At 56.5% G+C, this 18,941-nt stretch overlaps 6 protein-coding genes across 6 annotated transcripts; 5 read left to right on the top strand and 1 right to left on the bottom strand.

Annotated features, from left to right (window-relative positions):
- The first annotated feature begins 851 nt into the window (after positions 1 to 851).
- Positions 852 to 2,628, top strand: F5144DRAFT_287227 (uncharacterized protein). Its single transcript, XM_066783774.1, has 2 exons — positions 852 to 912; positions 1,034 to 2,628. Exon 2 carries the CDS (start codon positions 1,182 to 1,184, stop codon positions 2,490 to 2,492), a length of 1,311 nt encoding a protein of 436 aa, XP_066641264.1. The 5' UTR covers positions 852 to 912; positions 1,034 to 1,181; the 3' UTR covers positions 2,493 to 2,628.
- On the top strand, positions 2,334 to 3,438 carry F5144DRAFT_287106 (uncharacterized protein). The gene has a single exon (XM_066783773.1). It carries the CDS (start codon positions 2,622 to 2,624, stop codon positions 3,357 to 3,359), a length of 738 nt encoding a protein of 245 aa, XP_066641263.1. The 5' UTR covers positions 2,334 to 2,621; the 3' UTR covers positions 3,360 to 3,438.
- Positions 3,439 to 4,300: 862 nt separating this feature from the next.
- F5144DRAFT_549269 (tyrosyl-DNA phosphodiesterase-domain-containing protein) lies at positions 4,301 to 6,939 on the top strand (the record flags this gene model as incomplete). The annotated part of the gene is made up of 9 exons (XM_066787570.1): positions 4,301 to 5,125; positions 5,183 to 5,365; positions 5,427 to 5,611; positions 5,675 to 5,715; positions 5,779 to 5,852; positions 5,925 to 6,134; positions 6,198 to 6,397; positions 6,487 to 6,543; positions 6,678 to 6,939. 9 exons carry the CDS (start codon positions 4,301 to 4,303, stop codon positions 6,937 to 6,939), a joined length of 2,037 nt encoding a protein of 678 aa, XP_066641262.1.
- A 3,772-nt stretch (positions 6,940 to 10,711) lies between these two features.
- On the top strand, positions 10,712 to 12,048 carry F5144DRAFT_613672 (uncharacterized protein; the record flags this gene model as incomplete). The annotated part of the gene is made up of 3 exons (XM_066791754.1): positions 10,712 to 10,750; positions 10,788 to 10,913; positions 10,971 to 12,048. 3 exons carry the CDS (start codon positions 10,712 to 10,714, stop codon positions 11,772 to 11,774), a joined length of 969 nt encoding a protein of 322 aa, XP_066641261.1. The 3' UTR covers positions 11,775 to 12,048.
- Positions 12,049 to 12,502: 454 nt separating this feature from the next.
- On the top strand, positions 12,503 to 14,281 carry F5144DRAFT_287001 (CDP-alcohol phosphatidyltransferase-domain-containing protein). The gene is made up of 4 exons (XM_066783771.1): positions 12,503 to 13,053; positions 13,210 to 13,547; positions 13,648 to 13,897; positions 13,978 to 14,281. Exons 1-4 carry the CDS (start codon positions 12,704 to 12,706, stop codon positions 14,105 to 14,107), a joined length of 1,068 nt encoding a protein of 355 aa, XP_066641260.1. The 5' UTR covers positions 12,503 to 12,703; the 3' UTR covers positions 14,108 to 14,281.
- Positions 14,282 to 14,299: 18 nt separating this feature from the next.
- Positions 14,300 to 17,935, bottom strand: F5144DRAFT_535818 (glucose inhibited division protein A-domain-containing protein). The gene is made up of 4 exons (XM_066787044.1): positions 17,479 to 17,935; positions 17,322 to 17,410; positions 17,164 to 17,269; positions 14,300 to 16,515 (listed from the first exon to the last, which is right to left on the bottom strand). Exons 1-4 carry the CDS (start codon positions 17,760 to 17,762, stop codon positions 14,487 to 14,489), a joined length of 2,508 nt encoding a protein of 835 aa, XP_066641259.1. The 5' UTR covers positions 17,763 to 17,935; the 3' UTR covers positions 14,300 to 14,486.
- Positions 17,936 to 18,941: the final 1,006 nt, after the last annotated feature.

Genomic DNA, 18,941 nt, shown 5'->3' with positions numbered 1-18,941 from the left:
TTGAAAATTCAGGGCTGATAAAATAAATAGCGAGTGCTAAGTTCTGAAGATCGCGGCTTTGCGAGCTGCTGTCTTGTTGGTGGATTGCAGACGGTCTGAACGAGCAAGCAGCAGGTGCAGGATGACGGAGGGGTGTGTTGTTTGGGCCCCGCCATCTCGCTTCCGTGAGGCACATAAGGGTTAGGGTATAAAGAGACATGCTCATGGCATGGAGACCCGACCTCGACAGTGCAGATACAAGGTCTACCACGGTGAATCACACTTGTGGTTTACTGTACGCTAAGAAATATTCTTGAATCTTGAGTCCCTGGTCCTCTATTTCTATAAGCCATATGTTATATTTTTACAGAACGATCAACTGCTATAACGAATCGAAGACCTTGTCCTGCCTAAATCAACAGTGGCCTGATTCACAATAAATTCCACAGTCTAGTCAGTCCAGGCAAGAATCAACAAGACCAGGCAACGAACGACTCTGAGTCACATCGTCACTTGACTACAAACCTGAAGACAACATTTATCGCCTGATTTATATATATTCTGCTGGCGGGCACAAACACACGATATATTGCCACAATGACCGTAATGACGATATTCACAAAAAGCCCCATCTCCTGCTCGCCGCTGACATGGAAAGACCATGCTGAATTTGCCGAGAGCCAAAAAGGGGGTCTATCTGAGACAGGGTTGGTGAAAGAACCTCCGCTTTCAGCTTTCCTTGGTATGCACAACCACCCAGCCCCGAACTACCTAACCCCAGGCCTCCATCGCAACTCGCCTAGCCCCGAGACACCCAGGCAGGAAAGCCCGGTCCTCCTCACTTTTGCTATCTCGAAACTAAGGCAAAACCAAACATGCTCCGAGAAAACACAGCTAAAAGAAGTACTTGTTATAACACTACAATAATACTCGGTAATTCCCACATCCCAGCGCTGTGCCTCGTTACACTAGTCCTTTTCTTTCTTATCCCCTTGGCCTTTCCCTTGGCCTTTCCTCGTCCCCCCTCCAATCATTGACCCGTTGCCCCGCCTAGCGCAAACAAACAGACCATCGATAGGAGGAGTCAATCTCGTCACACCCTCCGTTGGGCCTCCCTCTTTCCCGACTCGAAACCTCGACCAACCCACCTTTTTCCTGGTCACGCAGAAACCTCGTTAGGCCGACGCCGGCTTCACACAAAAATGGAACCTCAACCACCATCGTTGCCACCTCACAAAGGCACTCCGGCTCGGCGACGCCCGAAGCGACCCGTCAACTCGCCCGCGCGCAAGACTTATGCTTCCGAGAACGACATGCCGAGTGAGGCTCTCTTTCCGATCGAGCTTGCAGGACCCTTCACCCCCCAAAAGTCGGCGTCCAACAGTCCAGCTCCCTCGTCGCAGCCCCATGCGGGCAAATCGAAGGCTCGGAACGGAAACAAAGGGCGAGCGAAGCAGGTGTCGTCGCCGGGGCCTGCAAAGCAAGGTCGAACAACACCTCCACAGACAACCTCAATCAAGCCGATTACCACGGCCGCTTTTGCCGGCGCAACATTCCATGCGTCCCCCGCGCCCGACTCCCTTCCCATCCCCAGCTTCCTGTCCAGGGCCCTAGACTCGCCTTCGGTGCAGGAAACCGACCACGCCAGCCGTGAGCCTTCGCCCCCTGTGACCGATTCTGAGGCCGCTCCCACGCCGCAGCATCGTCTCCTACCCACAAACACGTCCCGGCACGAGTCCCCCCTCGATATTTTCTTCCGTGCCGACAGGGCCGAAAAGGAGCGGGCGCGCCGGGCAAGCTCCGCCAATATCCTCGGATCGCAGCCGGTCCCCTTCTCTCCTCCCTCCCAAATCCGTTCCCCGACAGAGCCGAAGACACTTCCCGGGGCTATGTTCGGCGCCAATAACCGCCGCCCTTTCCCACAACGCAATCCCTCATCTGGTATCCCCACCAGCGAGCTCGATGGTGTGCCGAGCACGGTGATTGGGCCGGCGCTCTCCAAGCCTTTCCAGGAACGGATCCGAGAGGCCCGATCCAACAAGAAGCAGCCCGAGCCAGCACATAATCCGTTGCCATCGCCGCAGGACCAAGCGGCGATGGATATGAGCGAGAGGTTGAAGAGGTTCCTGGCGATTCCCTCAAACCCAAGCGAAGGGCCTTCTGCTCTGGGACATTCGGCGCCCCAGACGGCGCCCTGGCCGACGCCCTCCAACCATCCCTCGCATCCATTCTTGTCGGGTACCCAACCCCCACGGTCCGCCGACTTTCTGCCCCCTTTCTCAGCAGGGAACCAGCAATCGAAGTTCAGTGGGACGTCTCCGTTCGCCCCCGAGAATATTCCAAACATCTCGCCGCCGGCGTCGTCGAAAGGTACGCCTCCGGCCGCGAACAGTCCGACTAATGGCCGGTCAGCCGACCTTCTGCACATGGAGGACAGCCTGCGGCGCATGCTAAAGATGAATCCTGGGCCGGCCCCGGAAACGCCGCCGCGGCCTAATTATCGGAGTTCCTGACATGGATGGTGTTGGATGTTTGGGGCCATCTCCCCCCTCTGACGGCGGGGAGTAAACAAAAAGCTATATTTGCGACAGCTTTCTTGGCAACTTCACCATCCGGGATTTCTTTTTATCGAATCTGGAATCATGTTTTACCACTCTCTGCGTTTTTTTCTCTCTTCTTATTTGTCACTCGTTTCGGTTTCTCTTTTTTTTTGGCGTTGGGAGGAGTTGTCCTGGCGGCTGGATGGGACTGAGTATGGTTCTAACGCATCTGGGAGCGACGGTGTCACGGCGGTCGGTCGGTTGGACGGAGCTTTGTGTGTTGTGTTTTCTGGCACAGGGCATGGGCGCGTTTTGCTGGGCTCTCGCTTGCATCGTTCAGGGGCGGTAGACCTGGTACCTTCGTTTTCTTTTTATCCTCCGTCATACCTGCATCATTTTTCCTGGATCTGGGGGGGTTGCCGGCAGGATCTTTGTCACCCACATCGCGGGCGCCGGATATTGGGTGGAGGAGGAAATCGGGTGCGATCCCGGTTTGCGATAGACGGTTGGGGCGAGATATCGGCCGGCGGAGCAACACACCACGGACATCTGGAGAGACAAGGAGGGGTCGCATCTTTTTCGGTACTTTCCGCCGCGCTGGCGAGCCATATCTCTTGGGTCTACGCCATTTTATCCTCCCCACATTATTCTGGTTTGGGGCGGGCATGGACTCATATGACTAATGCGTTGAGGATACTGGTATTTTTTCATCGGATACCCCCTTTGCCGCTGGACGCTGGAGCTTTCTGGGTTCCGGAGGTTTCGGGAGTTCGGCCTATGACGGAATGGCCAGCACGGGTTGGCCTTGGTTTCTCCCTCGGGGGAGTATATGGCATCTAGCGGGCGGATGGGTTTTAGGCCGGGATCTGGCCGGGGGAGTTGGAGAGTCAGGAGTGACGCATATGTGGTGTTCCGCTCCGGCTTCAACGCTCTTCTCGTTGGTCGCCTTGCTTCTCGCTGTGGTGGGGGCTCCCGGCTGCAGCGTTGGGATAAGGTGTCAAGGAGAATGGGTGGGACGCAGTCTTTGGAGGCAAGGCGGACGGACGACTAGCGGATCTCGGTCCGCACCAAACGCACCACATGACAAACACCACACGTCACGCGACGGGATAATATAACAAGAAAAAGCAAAAAAAGATTTTGGGAAGCATGTATCGTGGATTCGGCCATCGACAAGTTTTACAGCGGACATACCTAGGGTAGTTTTAGTTACATGCCGAAAGACACATATTATCTCCCACTTCGCTGCTTGTTTGAATGAGTGATGTTTCCCGAGTTTGATATGAGCTTACAGCTGCTTGATTTGACGAATCAGTGGTGCATAACCCCGTCACCAAACAACGGCATCTTTACACTTTACAAACCAAACCACATCCACAGCACCCTCGACACACGCAAACAAAACCCTCACTGTGTCCTTTTCTTCCATTGCTCTTATTTGTAAAATCGCACAGGTGTATTATCACGTGATTTCCAACTCTCACCGCCGGCACCTTTGAGCTCTCAACACCTTCCCTCTTTTATGCCTAAACATTGCTCGTAAAGCCAGGATACTAAGGGTTTGGATGTGGTTAGACCATAACTTGCACATCCCTCTACCCTTTGGTATTTTACAGCGCCATTTGCACCTTCGAGCTTCATCGACTGCGGGCTGCAATTTCCTACCCAGCCTTTTTTTATTTACTTCGTTTCGCCGGCCGACGGTTGCCTGGCAGTGGCACCAACATCGCCGTCATCAAAACAACAACATCCAGAATCAACACTATCAATCCCCGTTTACGATGGCCGACCCCCGGGTGAATGAGGCCGACGAGGACATGGGAAACGACGAAGAATTGAGACAAGCGATCGCGCTCTCGCTCGGATGTGATCCGCAAGAATGGCGCCGGAAGAACGTTCGCCAAGTGATTGATCTTACCGAAGATAGTGATAGTTCCGGCCAGGGCGGCAGCGGCGGAGACCCCAAGGATAATGAGGATGATGATCTCGTCATTGTCGACAGCGGTAATGCTAGCAAGGCCAAACCCGTATCTCGGCAGGAGGCGGCGGCGGCGGCGACATCCGCAGCAGGGGAACAAACGGCTCCCTCAACATCGTTCTTTTCTGCCTTGGGAATGGACAGGAAGAAGATGGAGGAGGAACGGCTTGCACGGCTGCACAAGCGCAAGGTTTCCCAGGTTGATGTGGGCGACGGGGACGACGTTCAGCTACCCAACAGGCCGGCGCAACGGCAGAAGATAGCTGGAGAGGGCCCACCATCGTCTGGCGAGAAGAAGTCCACAGTACCCAAAGTCGTCCCCTCAAGTGCAACATCATCGTCGGCCCCAGTGGATACCAATTCAGCGGCGCCCGAAGCTGCAGCCTCGGCCTCTTCTTCTCGGCCGCCCTTGGTCCTCCCTTTCCCTCACGGGGTCGTCAAAAAGACGTGGGCATATCAGCAACCCCGGCAAGGCGACGACATCAAGATCGAAGAGGTCCTCCAGAAGAACGACCTCAAGCTCGCTGTGGTTAGCTCGTTCCAGTGGGACGAACACTGGATGCTATCCAAAATCGATATCACGCGGACCAAGCTCATGCTGATCGCGTTTGCTGCCAGCGATGCGCAGGTGAGCGGAGCCGTCAGTTCGTCCAGTTGGGGAGTTTTGCTGACAAGGCGGTGACAGAAAGCAGAGATGCGTGCCAACGTGCCGGGCAACAAAATTCAATTCTGCTTCCCGCCCATGCACGGTATCGGGGCGATGCACTCCAAGCTGATGCTGCTCAAGTATGAGGGGTACATGCGGATTGTGGTGCCGACGGGGAACTTCATGTCGTATGATTGGGGAGAGACTGGAACGATGGAGAACGTAAGTTGTCCCTGCTGCTGACGGTGTTGAGGTTGGAAAGTTGAGTGCTAACGGTTCGTAGATGGTGTTCATCATCGACCTTCCAAAGTTTGAGACTGCGGAACAGAAGGAAGCGCAGAAGCCCGATCCATTTTCTACGGAACTCTTCTATTTCCTCCGAGCCCAAGGGCTCGACCAGAAGCTCGTTTCCAGCTTACGGAACTACGACTTCACCGAAGCCCGTCGGTATAAGTTCGTACATACAATGTGAGTTGCCACGTGCTTACTTTTCAGCCTTTGCAGCCACCTAATACTAACCCACCTTATCAGCCCGGGATCTCATACAGACAAGGATGCGTGGAGCCGAACAGGTGCACGGCCTCACTCCTAGTTTTCTTTCTTGGGAACACAGTTGACATTCTTGTGTTCATTAGGTTACTGCGGTCTTGGCCAAGCGGTCAGCGGCCTTATCCGCGTTACTAGAGACCCCATCGACATCGACTATGTCGTAAGTTTGTCTGGGCCGGCTAAACTTGCGTATCTTGGAATGGCGACGCAGATATGCTGACCAAGTGCGCAGTGCGCGTCTCTCGGAGCCATCAACTACGATTTTCTTTCGGCCATGTACTATGCCTGCCTCGGTGAACCCCTACTGGAGTACCAAGCGCGTACGGGGAGCAAAGGCCAGCGCGAACCGTTCAATGACCGGGCAAAATTCCTCGTCAAGGAACATATGCGGGTCTTCTTCCCTTCGCGGGAGACCGTCCTCCAGAGCAAAGGAGGGAAGGAGGTTTGTTTGCCCTGCCACTAACCCGGCCCCAAATTGACGATGTGCCCGCCTAACAACAAACAGGGCGCTGGAACCATCTGCTTCAAGCCCATGTGGTGGCAAGCCCCAAACTTTCCTCAACAAATCCTCCGAGACTGCAAGTCGGTCAGGCCAGGCGTGCTCATGCACAGCAAGGTCATCTACATCCGCCCTAACGACCCCAGCATCAGGTGGAACCAATGTTTGGCCTATGTCGGCAGTGCCAATCTTTCCGAGAGCGCTTGGTACGTTCTTCCCCAATACCCCACCATCGACTACAGGCCTTCCTACCCGCCCTCGAGCCCAGCTAACCACCGGCCACGACGCATTACAGGGGCAAACTTGTCCGTGACCGCGACACTAAACTGCCCAAGCTCACCTGCCGCAACTGGTACGTCTCCCCCTACCTTACCGTCCCCACACCCCAACCCGATGGGATACGCCATGTACCCAGCCCAAGACAACCCCCCCCCACCCCCAATACCAGTAGACATAGATGGATAGATACTAACCCCCCCACCCCAGGGAATGCGGCGTCCTCATCCACATCAGCGACCCCCCTTCCCACTCCAGCGAGGCCGAACTCATCGCCCGCCACGCCGCCCCCGGCGACGTCACCTACACGGACCGGCTTGCCGCGCCGCATGCGGCTCGGGGCCCGGGCGGCCAGGGTCTCGGCGACTTTGAGGGCGCTCTGCCGGTGCCGATGGAGTGGCCGGGGAGGGTTATCTGCCAGGAGGCGGCGGACACGGATGCGGGCTGGCCGTGGTTGTTTCAGGTGGGGTGAGGCGGTGGGTGGGGAGGTGGGTGAGTGAGTGGGTGATGAGGGGGAGTGACGGAGGGAGAGAGGGATATGTGACGTAGATTGGCTTCCTGTCTCTGGGGGAACGGTGGCGATGGTGGGGTTGTTGATGATGATGTTGGGTTGTTGATAGATATGTGTCTGGATTATGGGATGGTCTATGTCGGTTTGTGCGGGGTGGTGTTGGAGACAGAGTGTTTGCGTTACTGGGATATGCTGTTTTTAGTCCTCATGAGAAAATTAATGTGTTCTTCGATTTGAAGGTGAGGGTGGCAAGTTGATGTTGACTTGCCCCTTTCTGGCTTTCTGGGTTGGCGGGGCACCGGGGCTTGTGCTGCGAACGCTGGTTGTCTTGGCACACTCGTGCTGGCTCACCATCGTCTGAATTTCAGGGGGAGACAGTGAGGAAACTATAGTCAAACTAACTACTTATTCAATCCTATACCAACCGCGCTCTGTAAATACACTTCGCATAGATACCTACAAAAATAAGTCAGGTAGAACCTAAATCTATCATGATCCGGTTGATAATATATGATGTGTGTCTTCATAACCTCCAGAGAGAAGCTAAGAAGCTAAATCAGAAACTCTGGAAAAGATACAACTACTGATTTGGCTCTTAGTATTTTCACTCGGGGGAAGTTAACGAAGATCCCGTATTTCCAAACAAGAGAAAAGAAAACGGCAGGTATGGTCGTACATGATAGTTGTCAGGCGAAAGGGGGCTTATATTTGTATTTGGGGAGATGTATTTTCCTTCTATTTCTTTTAAGTTAATCTAGCAGGCATCAATGTTTCCACCCACTATCCGCACCATCGTAATAATGGATTTAGAGTCTACAACTGTGTATTTATCAGAACAAGTCTGTGCGCGCACTTCAGTGTCGGCCACTGTCGAGTTCCTTTGCTTGTGTTTGTTTATCGTCTGATACAAAAATGAGCTTATGTAACTTTAACCTTAGATTAGATAAGGTGGATCGCGTGCCGCTGCGCGTGGAATTACTTCCACGGCAGCCATCGCGATCTACCTTTGAAAGGACCATCTCTCTTCTACTACGTTTTTCCGCATATTGCATTCAGATACCGACGTTCTGTATCATCGTCCCAACTTCATTTTCGCCCCCTTGTTTACGCTACCCTATTTCCGCTCGCCGCGAGGATTTGCTCCCGATGGGCCTTCTGAAGGCGTGCGGAGCACCGTTAGCTGAAGTGCTCGCCCTTCTGGCGACAAGGTGTCTGGAGCTAGGATGGTTCCCGAACCGTTTCAAGAGGGCGAAGACTGTAGTACTACCGAAACCAGGAAAGGCTCCGCCGGTGTATCAGACCCCGGGGGGATACAGGCCCATTGCTCTGCTGCCAACCCTAGGGAAGGTAATAGAGTCAGTGGTCGCCAGGAAGGTCACTCAAACTGCAGAAGTCAACGGCCTCTTACCAGATGAACAAATGGGGAGCAGAGCACACCGCTCCACAGAGCTGGCTGTCCGGCTAGTAGTAGCCCAGGTCCAGGAGGCGTGGAGACAGAAGGGTGCGGCGTCCCTATTGCAACTGGACATCTCAGGAGCCTTTGACACGGTCAACCACACCCGACTGCTAGCAACTTTGCGAGAAATGGGCTACCCGAGGTGGCTGGTCCTCTGGACGAGAGACTGGTTGACTGGTCGAGAGGCCACCCTTCTTTTCGACGGCAAGACGGCGGCACCGACGGCAATTCGGGCAGGGGTTCCCCAAGGCTCACCCCTTTCCCCTGTTCTCTTCATCCTCTATATTTCCTCATTATACAAGCAGCTAAAAGACGAGCACCCTCACTTGGCTATAACGGGGTTTGCGGATGACACCAACCTCCTGGTGTTTGGTCGAAACCCCGAGGCCAATGTCCGGCAACTGGAGGCGGCGTGGGAAACATGCATGCGATGGGCGGACAGTCGGGGGATGAAGTTCGCCCCGGAAAAGAGCGAACTGATCCATTTCAACAAGGGACGACGGCAGTGGACAAACCAGCTGGAACTCACTAACCCAGGGGGAGGCACCAGCCCCGTCAGACCGAAGGAGTCTGCCAGGTTCCTGGGAGTCTGGCTGGACCGGAAGCTCAACTGGAAAGCCCACCTTGCGGCGGTGGAGAAGAAGCTGAGGACCCAGAGCTATGCCCTGTCGAGGCTAGCGGCATCGACGTGGGGACTGGGTCTAGCCAAAGCGCGAGAAGTGTACACAAAGTGCATCCGGTCAGCGCTGGCCTATGGCGCATCGTCGTTCCACATTCCCACGGATGTGGGAGGCGAACCGGTGAAGAAAGGCATCACCAAGGCCCTCGGGAAGGCCCAGAACAAGAGCCTGAGGATTGTGGCGGGAGCCTTTAAGTCTACCCCCATCCGTAACCTCGAGACAGAGACGTGGGTACCACCGTTGGACTTATACCTAAACAAACGGCTTGCAGATTTCGAAAACCGACTCCAACAACCCGATCTGGACGACGGCCAAGGCGGCAAAAAGACGGCGGGGAGCGTTATCCTTACCGCCTGCCGCAAGATACAGCAGAGACTCAGCTCGAGGAGGGGCAACAGGGGCCGACCGCGAACCTTGAGACCTCAAGGGCCCACGGCGGTAGAGAGAGCCGCGGGCACGATCATGCGCTGGACGGGGGGAACCATAGACACGGACAAGGCAGTAGAAGAGGCCTGGAGAGCGAGGTGGTTAAAGGAACGGGACGGCAGAGCAATCACCAGGCCGGCGGACGACTTTGACCATCAGCGGGAGACGCTATTCCGGAACGAAACCCTAAGGAGGCATGACGGTCTCAGTAAGGCGAAAAGCTCACTGCTCATTCAAATCCGGACGGGAGCAATAGGCTTACGGGACTACTTGTTTACACGGGAAGTCCCGGAGGTTCTGACGCCTGCCTGCGAATGTGGCGAGGGACGAGAGACTGCCGAACACCTGGTAGTGTGGTGTTTGGCCCCACCGTTGACTCGAAGATGGGAGAGAACTGGAATTCGGACACGACGGACTTTTACTCAGTTCTACACGGTATCAATCCCACGACTGTACGGCTTGCGAGGAGGATCCTCGACTGGCTGATGGACTCGGGGAGGCTGCCGATGTACAGCTTGGCCAGGAGGCTCGAGCTGGAAACGGCGGCCTGAAGCGCCCCCGTTCGGAGGCCAGGAGGCCTCCTCTCTTTGTATACGTAGACTCACCAGAACGCATCGTTCCTTGATTGTTGGTAGGGGTTTTTCACCCGGCCCGGGAGGGCACGGTTTTCCTGTACACTAAATAGCAGAGGGTCCGGCACGCCCTAGGGCATAGCGGAGTATGAATAATAATAATAATATTTCCGCTCGCCGTTTAAGTATCTCTCTCTCTTCCTTTCGCCCAACCTCATTCACTTCCACCCAATCTTTCACCTCCACCCATCTTCCTCTCTACCCAACCTCGTTTCCCACCCAACTTCGTTGACGTCCCCTCCCATCCTGCCTCATGGCGATGTCAAGGTAGGCTAAGCTGATCCCACCTCTTCGACCTTTGCTCCTTCCCTTTGACCTTTGCTCCTTCCCTTTGACCTTTGCTCCTTCCCTTCGACCTTTGCTCCTCCCCTTCGACCTGCGCTTCTCCTCTTCGACTTGCTAACGCATTTCCACAGATGAAAATAACTTTTCCCTTGGTCGGACACGACCAACCTTCACCGGGTTTGTAGCTACTACAATTGTAAGTCCCCTCCATTCACCCTCTACCCGCCGCGTGGTGTAAGCTTCTAATACGAGCAATGCTACAGGATGCTGCATACCTCGTGGAGGCGGCCGTAGTAGCCCGATCCCTCCCACGGCTCGACACCCGCACAGCAGCCGCACTGCACGTACAAAGCGGTGCGGTCGGACGGCCGAAACCTGGGAAACGGTATCAACGTCTACCGGGAAATAGCCACGGACACAACTCCAGCAACCGAAGTCATGACCGAGGCGGATCTCGTAAGTAATCATTTTCCCACGCGCATACCCAACACTAAAGGCTAACTCTTAGCGTAGGCGGCAGAAAAGGCGCAGAGGGCGGACCACGAGCCCTATCTGGGTGCGCTAGTCGGTCTAGCAGGAAGCAAGAAGGGCGGGCTGATCAAGAAGGGCATCAAGTTCTTGATCTGTGGCCGGGAATGGAATTTGGCGGCCTATTACACCGAGGCCGACGCCAAGTCCGGCAACCTTCTTCGCCCACGGTCCCATCTCGGCCGCTCCCTTATACCCTGGGGACTCAGCGCCGAGTTTTGGGCCCAGCCACGAAAAGCGGCACGCAAGGTCGTGATGGTCGACGACGGCGGCGAAGGTCCCGCCGCAGACCCCTCCGCGTGGCACAGGGCCCAACGGGTCTTTGCCGAGGCGTACCCCCATTCCGCCGTCGCCGCCTCGACACACGGTGCGCTCGTAGCCAACTCGGCTCCGGCGCCTGCCACCGTCCCCGGCCCTGCCCCTGCCGCCAGCTCTGGGCCCACCCCCGGTGCCCCAGCCCCCCCCATCGCTGCGCCCACCCTCGGAGCACCGGTCTCCCTCGCAGCCTTGCCTGCCCGCGGTGCTCCGATCACCCCCACCGCCGCCGCCGCCGCCGCCGCCGCCGCCGCCGCCGTTGCACCCCCAGTCTTCCCCGCCGCCTCGCAAGCAGCCCAGCAGCTGCCACTGGCCCCTGCTGGTGCTGGTGCTTTCAACTTCGCGCCCGAGCTGGACTTCGTGGAGGACTTCGCGGCGGCCGAGGCTCAGCTGCGCGCGGACATACTTGCTGGTGGGGGGGTCATTGCCAATTCGCCGCCGGGGAGCCCGCCTTTGCCGTTGTGGGATGGTTAGTTGGGGAAAGGTTCGGTTTTGATAGATAATAATTTTAATCCTCTTTTTCCGATTCTTCTTGTTAATTGATGTCCCTTGCTTGATCTCTGTTGATCTCTTTGGCTCGACTTTGGTTTCTCAACGCAGTTTTGGAACTTCTCGAGTGTCTTCTAGAGAGAGAGGGGTGTCTTCCGTTGTTGAGTTTTAAAGCCTGCCTAATCTGATTTGTTCGTGTTTATTTTATTCTATTATTGTCGTCCAGAAACCCTCAGCCCTACGGAGTACCAAGACTTGTCCCCCTGCAATGTTTCAACGGTTCGGCAGTTTTACCTCGTGGAGCGACAGGGGCTTGAGGGAGAAAAAGTGGTACCCCACCACTCCATCCCTGCTGCTGATTTTCTTTGGCTCAACGTCAAGCCTTTCTTTCCAGCGCCCTGGGATGCGCTTGTTGCTTTCGCTGTTTCAAGCTCACGTGCACCACCTCACATCCCAGCCCTCCCCAACGCCAATTCTCCGCTTGAACTTGGACAGCGATAACCCGTTTTAAATTAGCAGGGGAAACAGAATGCAATAGCACGGCAGTGTTGTATTCCTTCAATTGCCCGAGTCGCCCATCTCCCGGTTCTGCGCTGCATCCTCGGCAGCAGCCGCGCGGGACAGACTCAACAACACGGCACTCACCTGCTACTTTATTTGAGTACTTGGGGAGCTGAGCTGAGTGGGAAATTGGGGTGCTGCCCCCCACCCTTTGAGAAGTCTCCCTTGTCGCCGGTGGTTGTTCGAAGTTCGAGCAGTCAATCAATCAATCAATCGGCTCGACTCGTCAGACTACAACGTACAGAACGGGGCCGTCCGGTGCAGCTGGGGAGACTCGAGGGTTGTTAGTTGAGGTTGAGGGCTGCGGATCAAGGATCGCCTGATTAGTGTGTGCGTGTGTGCGTGCAACGACCATGTTGTGTTCCACGATGTCGGCTTCTGCCGCATTGAAGCGTGGGGTTGCTTCGGTTGGCTTTGGGAAGACGGGCTCGCAAGGTGGGATGACCAGGGGAGGGTGTGGAGGTCTTAATGCTGGGGGTACGAGGTATCTGGCCAGCGGGAGGCAGTGGCAGCAGGCTGGGAATGTTCTGTATAGCCCGGTATCGTCAGGACATTTTGGGAAGGAAGGTGGTCTGGGACCCGCCATGGGAGTCTGCCTTCACGCCCAGGTGAGGTGGTTCGTTGTGTCGAGCAGGTGGAGGCGCGATAGCCAGAAAGCCACAGGAAGCGAGAAGCCTGAAACAGGAATGGCAGGGGGAAGCAGGTATGGAATCTACATCTTCCCTTCCGTGTGCTGGCTGCTAGGTCATGGCGTGGCCGATCTTAGAATACTCTGCCCCTTTCCTATCTCATACCATCCATCACATCTACCACCACCAATGTCCCATCCATCCCGTTTCCCATTGCTAACGTCCAACAGTCCTACTCCCGCGCCACCCAAGCAGGGTCCTGCCTCTGCCCTCCGCAAGATTCTGCCCAAAACAAACCTACGCCACGAGAATATCTACACCATCCCCAATATCCTGACCGCCTCCCGCCTCATCGCTGCGCCCTTTATCGGGTACTGCATCCTACACGACTACCATGCCACCGCTCTGGGCCTGTTTGCATACGCCGGCATCACCGACGCGCTCGACGGCTGGATCGCCCGCCGCTGGAACCTCGGGACGGTCGTGGGCACCGTGATCGACCCCATGGCCGACAAGACGCTCATGACGGTGCTCACTGTGGCCCTGGCCGTGAAGGGGGCGCTGCCAGGTACAGTTGTGCTTTTTTTTCTGAACCCCTTCTTTTCCTCTATTCTCCTTCCTATTTACTCCCCCACATACTCCTGGCCATTGCTCACCAAGCCACCCAGTCTGGCTCGCCGTCATCATCCTCGGCCGGGACGTCGCCCTAGCCATCTCGGCCATCTACTACCGCTGGATCTCGCTGCCACCCCCCAAAACCTTTGCGCGGTACTGGGACTTCTCCCTGCCCTCGGCCGAGGTGCACCCGACCCAGATTAGCAAGTACAACACGGTGCTGCAGCTGGGGCTGGTGGGCCTGACGACACTCGCGCCCGTGATCCCGGCGGTGGATATGAGCAGCATGTTGGGCATTATGCAGTGAGTATCCGCCCCCCCCCCTCTGTTGGTTTGTTGTAGTGTGCCGGCCGGTCTTGATTGTTAACTAATTCTCACCAAAGCTATGTCGTGGCCACGACTACTGTCTGGAGCGGTGCCAGCTACATCTACAGCAAGGACGCGGTCAAGATCTTGACGCCGCAGCAGGCGGAGGAGAAGAAAGCGGAGCAGGAGAAACAGGACTCCAGGTGAAGCACCAGGGCCAGCGCTCTCCATGCTCCAGTGGCCCCTCCCCAGCTTGGGGCAACCTTCCATTGGCGGCCTGTTCAAGTGGCAGCCGTACTGATAGGTTTTCCCCTCGAGCTGCGTGTTTTGGATCCTATGGTCCCCAAATGTAAATTTACATCAACAGCGCGGCGTGGCGCGGCGTGGCGGATAGCATTTTGTTGTAACTCGTTTCCTCATTACCCACCTATGTAACCAGCAACCCCAAAGTATCTAATTTACTCCCGAACACCAATCCTTCAACCGTCCCATACGTGTTTGGTCGTCATCTACTAGTTATACAAATCTAGGTGATACACTCCCCTTTAACCAAATTCAACATACAATGCCCAGATAAACACAAGAATCACAACCCCTCCGCCCGACTCTTCGCATCCAACGCTTCCAGATCCTCCACCCCCGCCACATCCAACCCCTCCACCATCCCCACCCCCCTCTCCCTCCCCTTATCCCCCCTCCTCACCGCCGCCAACAATTTCACCAACCCCGCCGGCGTCACCCCCTCAATCCGCCTCGCCTGCGCCAGCGTCTCCGGCCGCACCCTCGACAGCACGTCCCGCTCGACAATCGACAGGCCCTGCACGGTCTCGTAATCCAGATCCCCCGGCAGGCCCAGGGCCTCGTCGCGGTGCAGGCGCGCGGCCTCGGCGGCCTGGGCGCGCACGTACGGCTCGTAGACGACGTCGACGGCGACGCGGGCGCGGACGCGGGGTGGGTATTGTTGTTGATGCTCCTCGGTCAGCCCCGGCAGGCGCGCGTGGATGATGTGCTCGGCGGTGATCCCCCGCAGGCGGATGACCTCGTGCCCGTCGCGCTTGCGGTCGGTTTTGGCGCTGCTGACGCCGGGGATGCTGGTTAGGGCGGGGGAGATGGGGATGCCTGCTTGGTGCCACTCGGCTGGGGTGAGGTTCATGTTGCGCAGGAGGTTCTTGAAGTCGGCGGCGAGCTGGACGTCGTTGCGGAAGTGCGCCCAGCGCGCGTCCGAGACCACGCCCCATTCTCGGCCGTAGGGCGTCAGGCGGGTGTCGGCGTTGTCGGAGCGTGTGCTGAGGCGGAACTCGGACCGCGATGTGAACATGCGGTAGGGTTCTGACACGCCCTTGGTGATCAGGTCGTCGATCATGATGCCGATGTAGGCGTCGGAGCGGGAGAGCGTGACGGGTGGAAGGCCCTGCGCGGCGCGCCCCGCGTTGATCCCCGCTACGATCCCCTGACCCGCGGCTTCTTCGTAGCCCGTCGTGCCGTTGATCTGGCCGGCTAGGAAGAGGCCCCGGATGGCCTTGGTCTCGAGCGACCGCTTGAGGCTGCGCGGGTCGACGTAGTCGTACTCGACGCCGTAGCCCGGCTGCAGCATGACCGAGTCCTCGAGGCCGCGGATGGTGCGCAGGAGCTGTTTCTGCGCCTCGGCGGGGACCGTCATGCTCAGCCCGTTGGGGTAGATGACATCGCTGTCAAAGCCTTCGGGCTCGAGCCAAACGATGTGCCGTGGGCGTTCGCCGAAGCGGATGACTTTGGATTCGAGGGAGGGGCAGTACCGCGGGCCCTTGACCGTTTCGCGGATGTGGATCGTCTTGTCGAGGTTCGCTCGCACGACATCGTGGGTGGCCTCGTTGGTGTAGGTAAGGTGGCAGAGGAGCTGATCGTTACCAACGGCAACTGTATCGTTAAGGTAGCTGAAGGGCATGGGTGGGTCGTCGCCGGGCTGTTCGTCGAGTATGCCCCAATTAATGCTGTTCTTAGCGATCCGCGGCGGCGTGCCCGTCTTGAGCCGGCCAAGCTGGAATCCCGCATCCCGCAACGACTTGCTCAGGCCAAAGGTGGCCTGCTCGCCCATCCGCCCGGACGGATATACGTCCATGCCGATATGGATTTCACCGCCGAGGAAGGTCCCTGTCGTAATGATGACCTGGGTCGTCGGCAGTACCTCGCCCGACTCGAGACGCACGCCCGTGATCTTGCCCTTTGCGCCGTCGGCGTCGGCGTCGCCGTGGTTGTCGGCAACGACGATATCGGAAACCCTGCCTAAGACGATGGACAGGTTCGGGTAAGTCTCGAGTTCTTCGCGCATGTGCTTCTGGTACAGGACCCGGTCGATCTGAGCGCGGGGCCCCCAGACGGCCGCTCCCTTCGTTTTGTTCAAAATCTTGAACTGCACCCCCGCCTTATCAATGATGCGCCCCGCCAGCCCATCCAGAGCATCAATCTCGCGAATAATGGTGCCCTTGCCAATGCCTCCGAAACTCGGATTGCACGAACAGACGCCGAGGTTGTCGATCTCGGGGGTGATGAGGGCGGTGCGGGCGCCCGCGCGGGCCGCTGCGGCGCATGCTTCGGAGCCGGCATGGCCACCGCCAATAACAATGACATCGAACGGCCTAGAATAGACAAGTTCAGGTCAGCAGTGGCGCAAGCAGTGTGGGCTCGTATGTGTGCTGTGTGTAAACCTACCTCGCGTCGGAACTAACGGTCGCAAAGGTTCGCCTTTTGATGATGGCTATGTTACGGCAAACGGGCTTCCGAAGTGGCCTGCCCAGACCCCTGGGAAGCCATAGCCTCAACATGACGTCCAGAGTTGACCCAGCTGGGATGTGGTGATATTGGTGGGATGGTGTCGCCGAGAACAGAAAATCAATCGACCGATAAGCGATAAGGGGCCAGATTGCGGTGCCGGGTGTCTTGGCGTTAATGAGCTTGAGTTTGGCGATGCGCAGCACACTCAATCAACTAGGCCATGAAACCAACGATATGTTCCGAGAAGTGCTCGATAGAAGCCATGTAAAAATAAATAGATAGATAAAAAATAAATCAAGTGAGCACCCAGTATTCAATGAGACACACAAGCAAAGCCATTGGTATAGTACTTGAGATAGTAAAAATACAGCATGTCCCCGACACCGAAAACCCCAATCATAACCCGCATCTAGTTTGATACAGCTCTAGAGAGGAGAGAACGCATCGTTACAATTTGTGTCGACGTCATTAACGACTCAACCGTAAATGCGACGCTTCCACTCGTCATTTACTCCGGCCGGCCGAGGCCGCGGCCATGGCCGTGGCTCTCGACCTCGCCCTCAACCTCGCCAGCCGCGCGGTTGGGGTCGTAGGGACGGCGCAAAACCTCGAGATTGCCTAGAATAATCAGCATGCTTGCCATTTTCATTCACGTCACGGTGCAACATACGCTGTACGATATTCAGCGATTGGCGGGCCTTGCCCTCGCCGTCTACATAGCTGCTCATGCTCGCATCACCTTCAACCATGACCATCGTCCTGTTCTCCTTGTTAGTGAACCCGTACCGTAAAGCATGCGGACCTGCAGATAAAACAAAAAGACCTACCCCTTAGGCAGCCCCTGGTAAAAGTCCCGGCGCGGGCCCTCGCCGACAAAGCAGCTCACGTTGAACCAGCTAGTGGTGCGTTTGTCGCCATAGCCCGAGTTGCTGGCGACAGAGTAGCGCAGGTAGTCGCGGCCGGAGCTCGAGGCGCGCAGCTCGGGGGTGTCGGCCAGGTTGCCGACGACGGTGATGCGGGCGATGGGGCGCGAGGCCGTCGAGCTGAAGGTGCGCGAGGCGGCCGAGGGCCGGGCAACGGCGCGGGATGCGGTGCGGAGGAAGGCCGACATTTTGACTGATCTTGTTTTTCTTTTTTCTTCGATAGTTCAAAAAGTGCAGGGATGGAATGGACCCGTTTGTCGGGGGTCTGGGGGTGTTGTTCGGATTTCGATGTGGCTGGCTGTGTGGGTTTCGGGGACGGGGTCAAAATGTCGAATTGCGATGCGCCAGCTCCAGTCGCGTTTGATTGCTTGACACGCGAACCACTAAATTCATCTCGTGGCTGGTGCTAGAGCTTCTGCCACTCGGGGTGGGTCCCGCCACATATCAATATCTTATCTTATCAATTCCTTATCTTATCAACCATAACCTGACGCCTTAAATTGCTCGGCCAACCCTCGAGTTTGAGAGTTCTCAAACAGGTCTCAGGTCTCAGGTCTCAGATTGTGGCTGACTTCATCCCGTCTCCGAACCCACAACTTTTCCCAATTCGTATTAACGTCTTGGTTAACGTAACGGCTTAACGGAACTACCCTTCCGTAGAAGCGTTGAGGTTCTTTTTCGGAATGTACATACACAGTAACCTAACCTTCCGCCATCCGTTTTTCTGCCCTGCAAAAAACATGCCGGGATGTCAATCGATTCACAGCCGCGACGCGGCCAGTTCGACCAGTTTACCGCCGGATATCGTGTTGGAACTCTTCGATTGACCAATGGCTCAATGAGTTGTTGCTGCGGTTGGTGATGGGTCATGGCACACCGACTCTCCCAGCATGAACTGCTGCAGCGGAAACACAGAACCCCGGGACTGCAGAAGCGCAGAAGCGCAGAAGCGCGCACACGCGCGGAAAGGTTGGTTGTGTCTGAGACACCAACAGTTAGGTACAACCAACGTACAGAATTACTTTGTCACAGACGAAACGACGAGGTGGAAATACCAGATGTCATGTATCATACCAAAACGGCAGCAGTGTGATAGCAGGGCTGTGGGATATGGAAAAGCCTCAACTCACGGGACCGACCGAACCAAATTGCACTCAGTCTCGGACACGATTCATCACTTCTCGGCGTCGAACTCGTCAAATATCAATCTTTGGTGACGGGCTCGAACCCCTGAAGTCGGGGCTGTTCGCGGTCAGGAGCGGCTGGTATTCTTTGTTGACCTGCGCGGCTTCAAACCTCTGCCGCCGCCGAGCATTGCCTATTTTGGGGTTGAATAGAGCTTCAATAAGCCTATTCAGCGCTTGTCA

Source organism: Chaetomium tenue (assembly GCF_020726465.1).
Source record: "Chaetomium tenue strain MPI-SDFR-AT-0079 chromosome Unknown F5144scaffold_5, whole genome shotgun sequence".
In the NCBI taxonomy this organism is placed as follows: Eukaryota; Fungi; Ascomycota; class Sordariomycetes; order Sordariales; family Chaetomiaceae; genus Chaetomium; species Chaetomium tenue.
Note: the sequence above shows the minus strand (reverse complement) of the source record. Positions and strands in the feature narration are given on the sequence as shown.

Excerpts from the sequence above, each read along its gene's own strand:
- F5144DRAFT_287227 (XM_066783774.1), top strand. The coding sequence starts at position 1,182 with ATGGAACCTCAACCACCATCGTTGCCACCTCACAAAGGCACTCCGGCT.
- F5144DRAFT_287106 (XM_066783773.1), top strand. The coding sequence starts at position 2,622 with ATGTTTTACCACTCTCTGCGTTTTTTTCTCTCTTCTTATTTGTCACTC.
- F5144DRAFT_287001 (XM_066783771.1), top strand. The coding sequence starts at position 12,704 with ATGTTGTGTTCCACGATGTCGGCTTCTGCCGCATTGAAGCGTGGGGTT. Across the intron at positions 13,054-13,209 it reads GGAATGGCAGGGGGAAGCAG|TCCTACTCCCGCGCCACCCA; the intron begins GTATGGAATCTA and ends AACGTCCAACAG. Across the intron at positions 13,898-13,977 it reads AGCATGTTGGGCATTATGCA|CTATGTCGTGGCCACGACTA; the intron begins GTGAGTATCCGC and ends TTCTCACCAAAG.
- F5144DRAFT_535818 (XM_066787044.1), bottom strand. The coding sequence starts at position 17,762 with ATGTCGGCCTTCCTCCGCACCGCATCCCGCGCCGTTGCCCGGCCCTCG. Across the intron at positions 17,411-17,478 it reads TACCAGGGGCTGCCTAAGGG|GACGATGGTCATGGTTGAAG; the intron begins GTAGGTCTTTTT and ends CAAGGAGAACAG. Across the intron at positions 16,516-17,163 it reads CGCGGCCTCGGCCGGCCGGA|GCCGTTCGATGTCATTGTTA; the intron begins GTAAATGACGAG and ends TGTCTATTCTAG.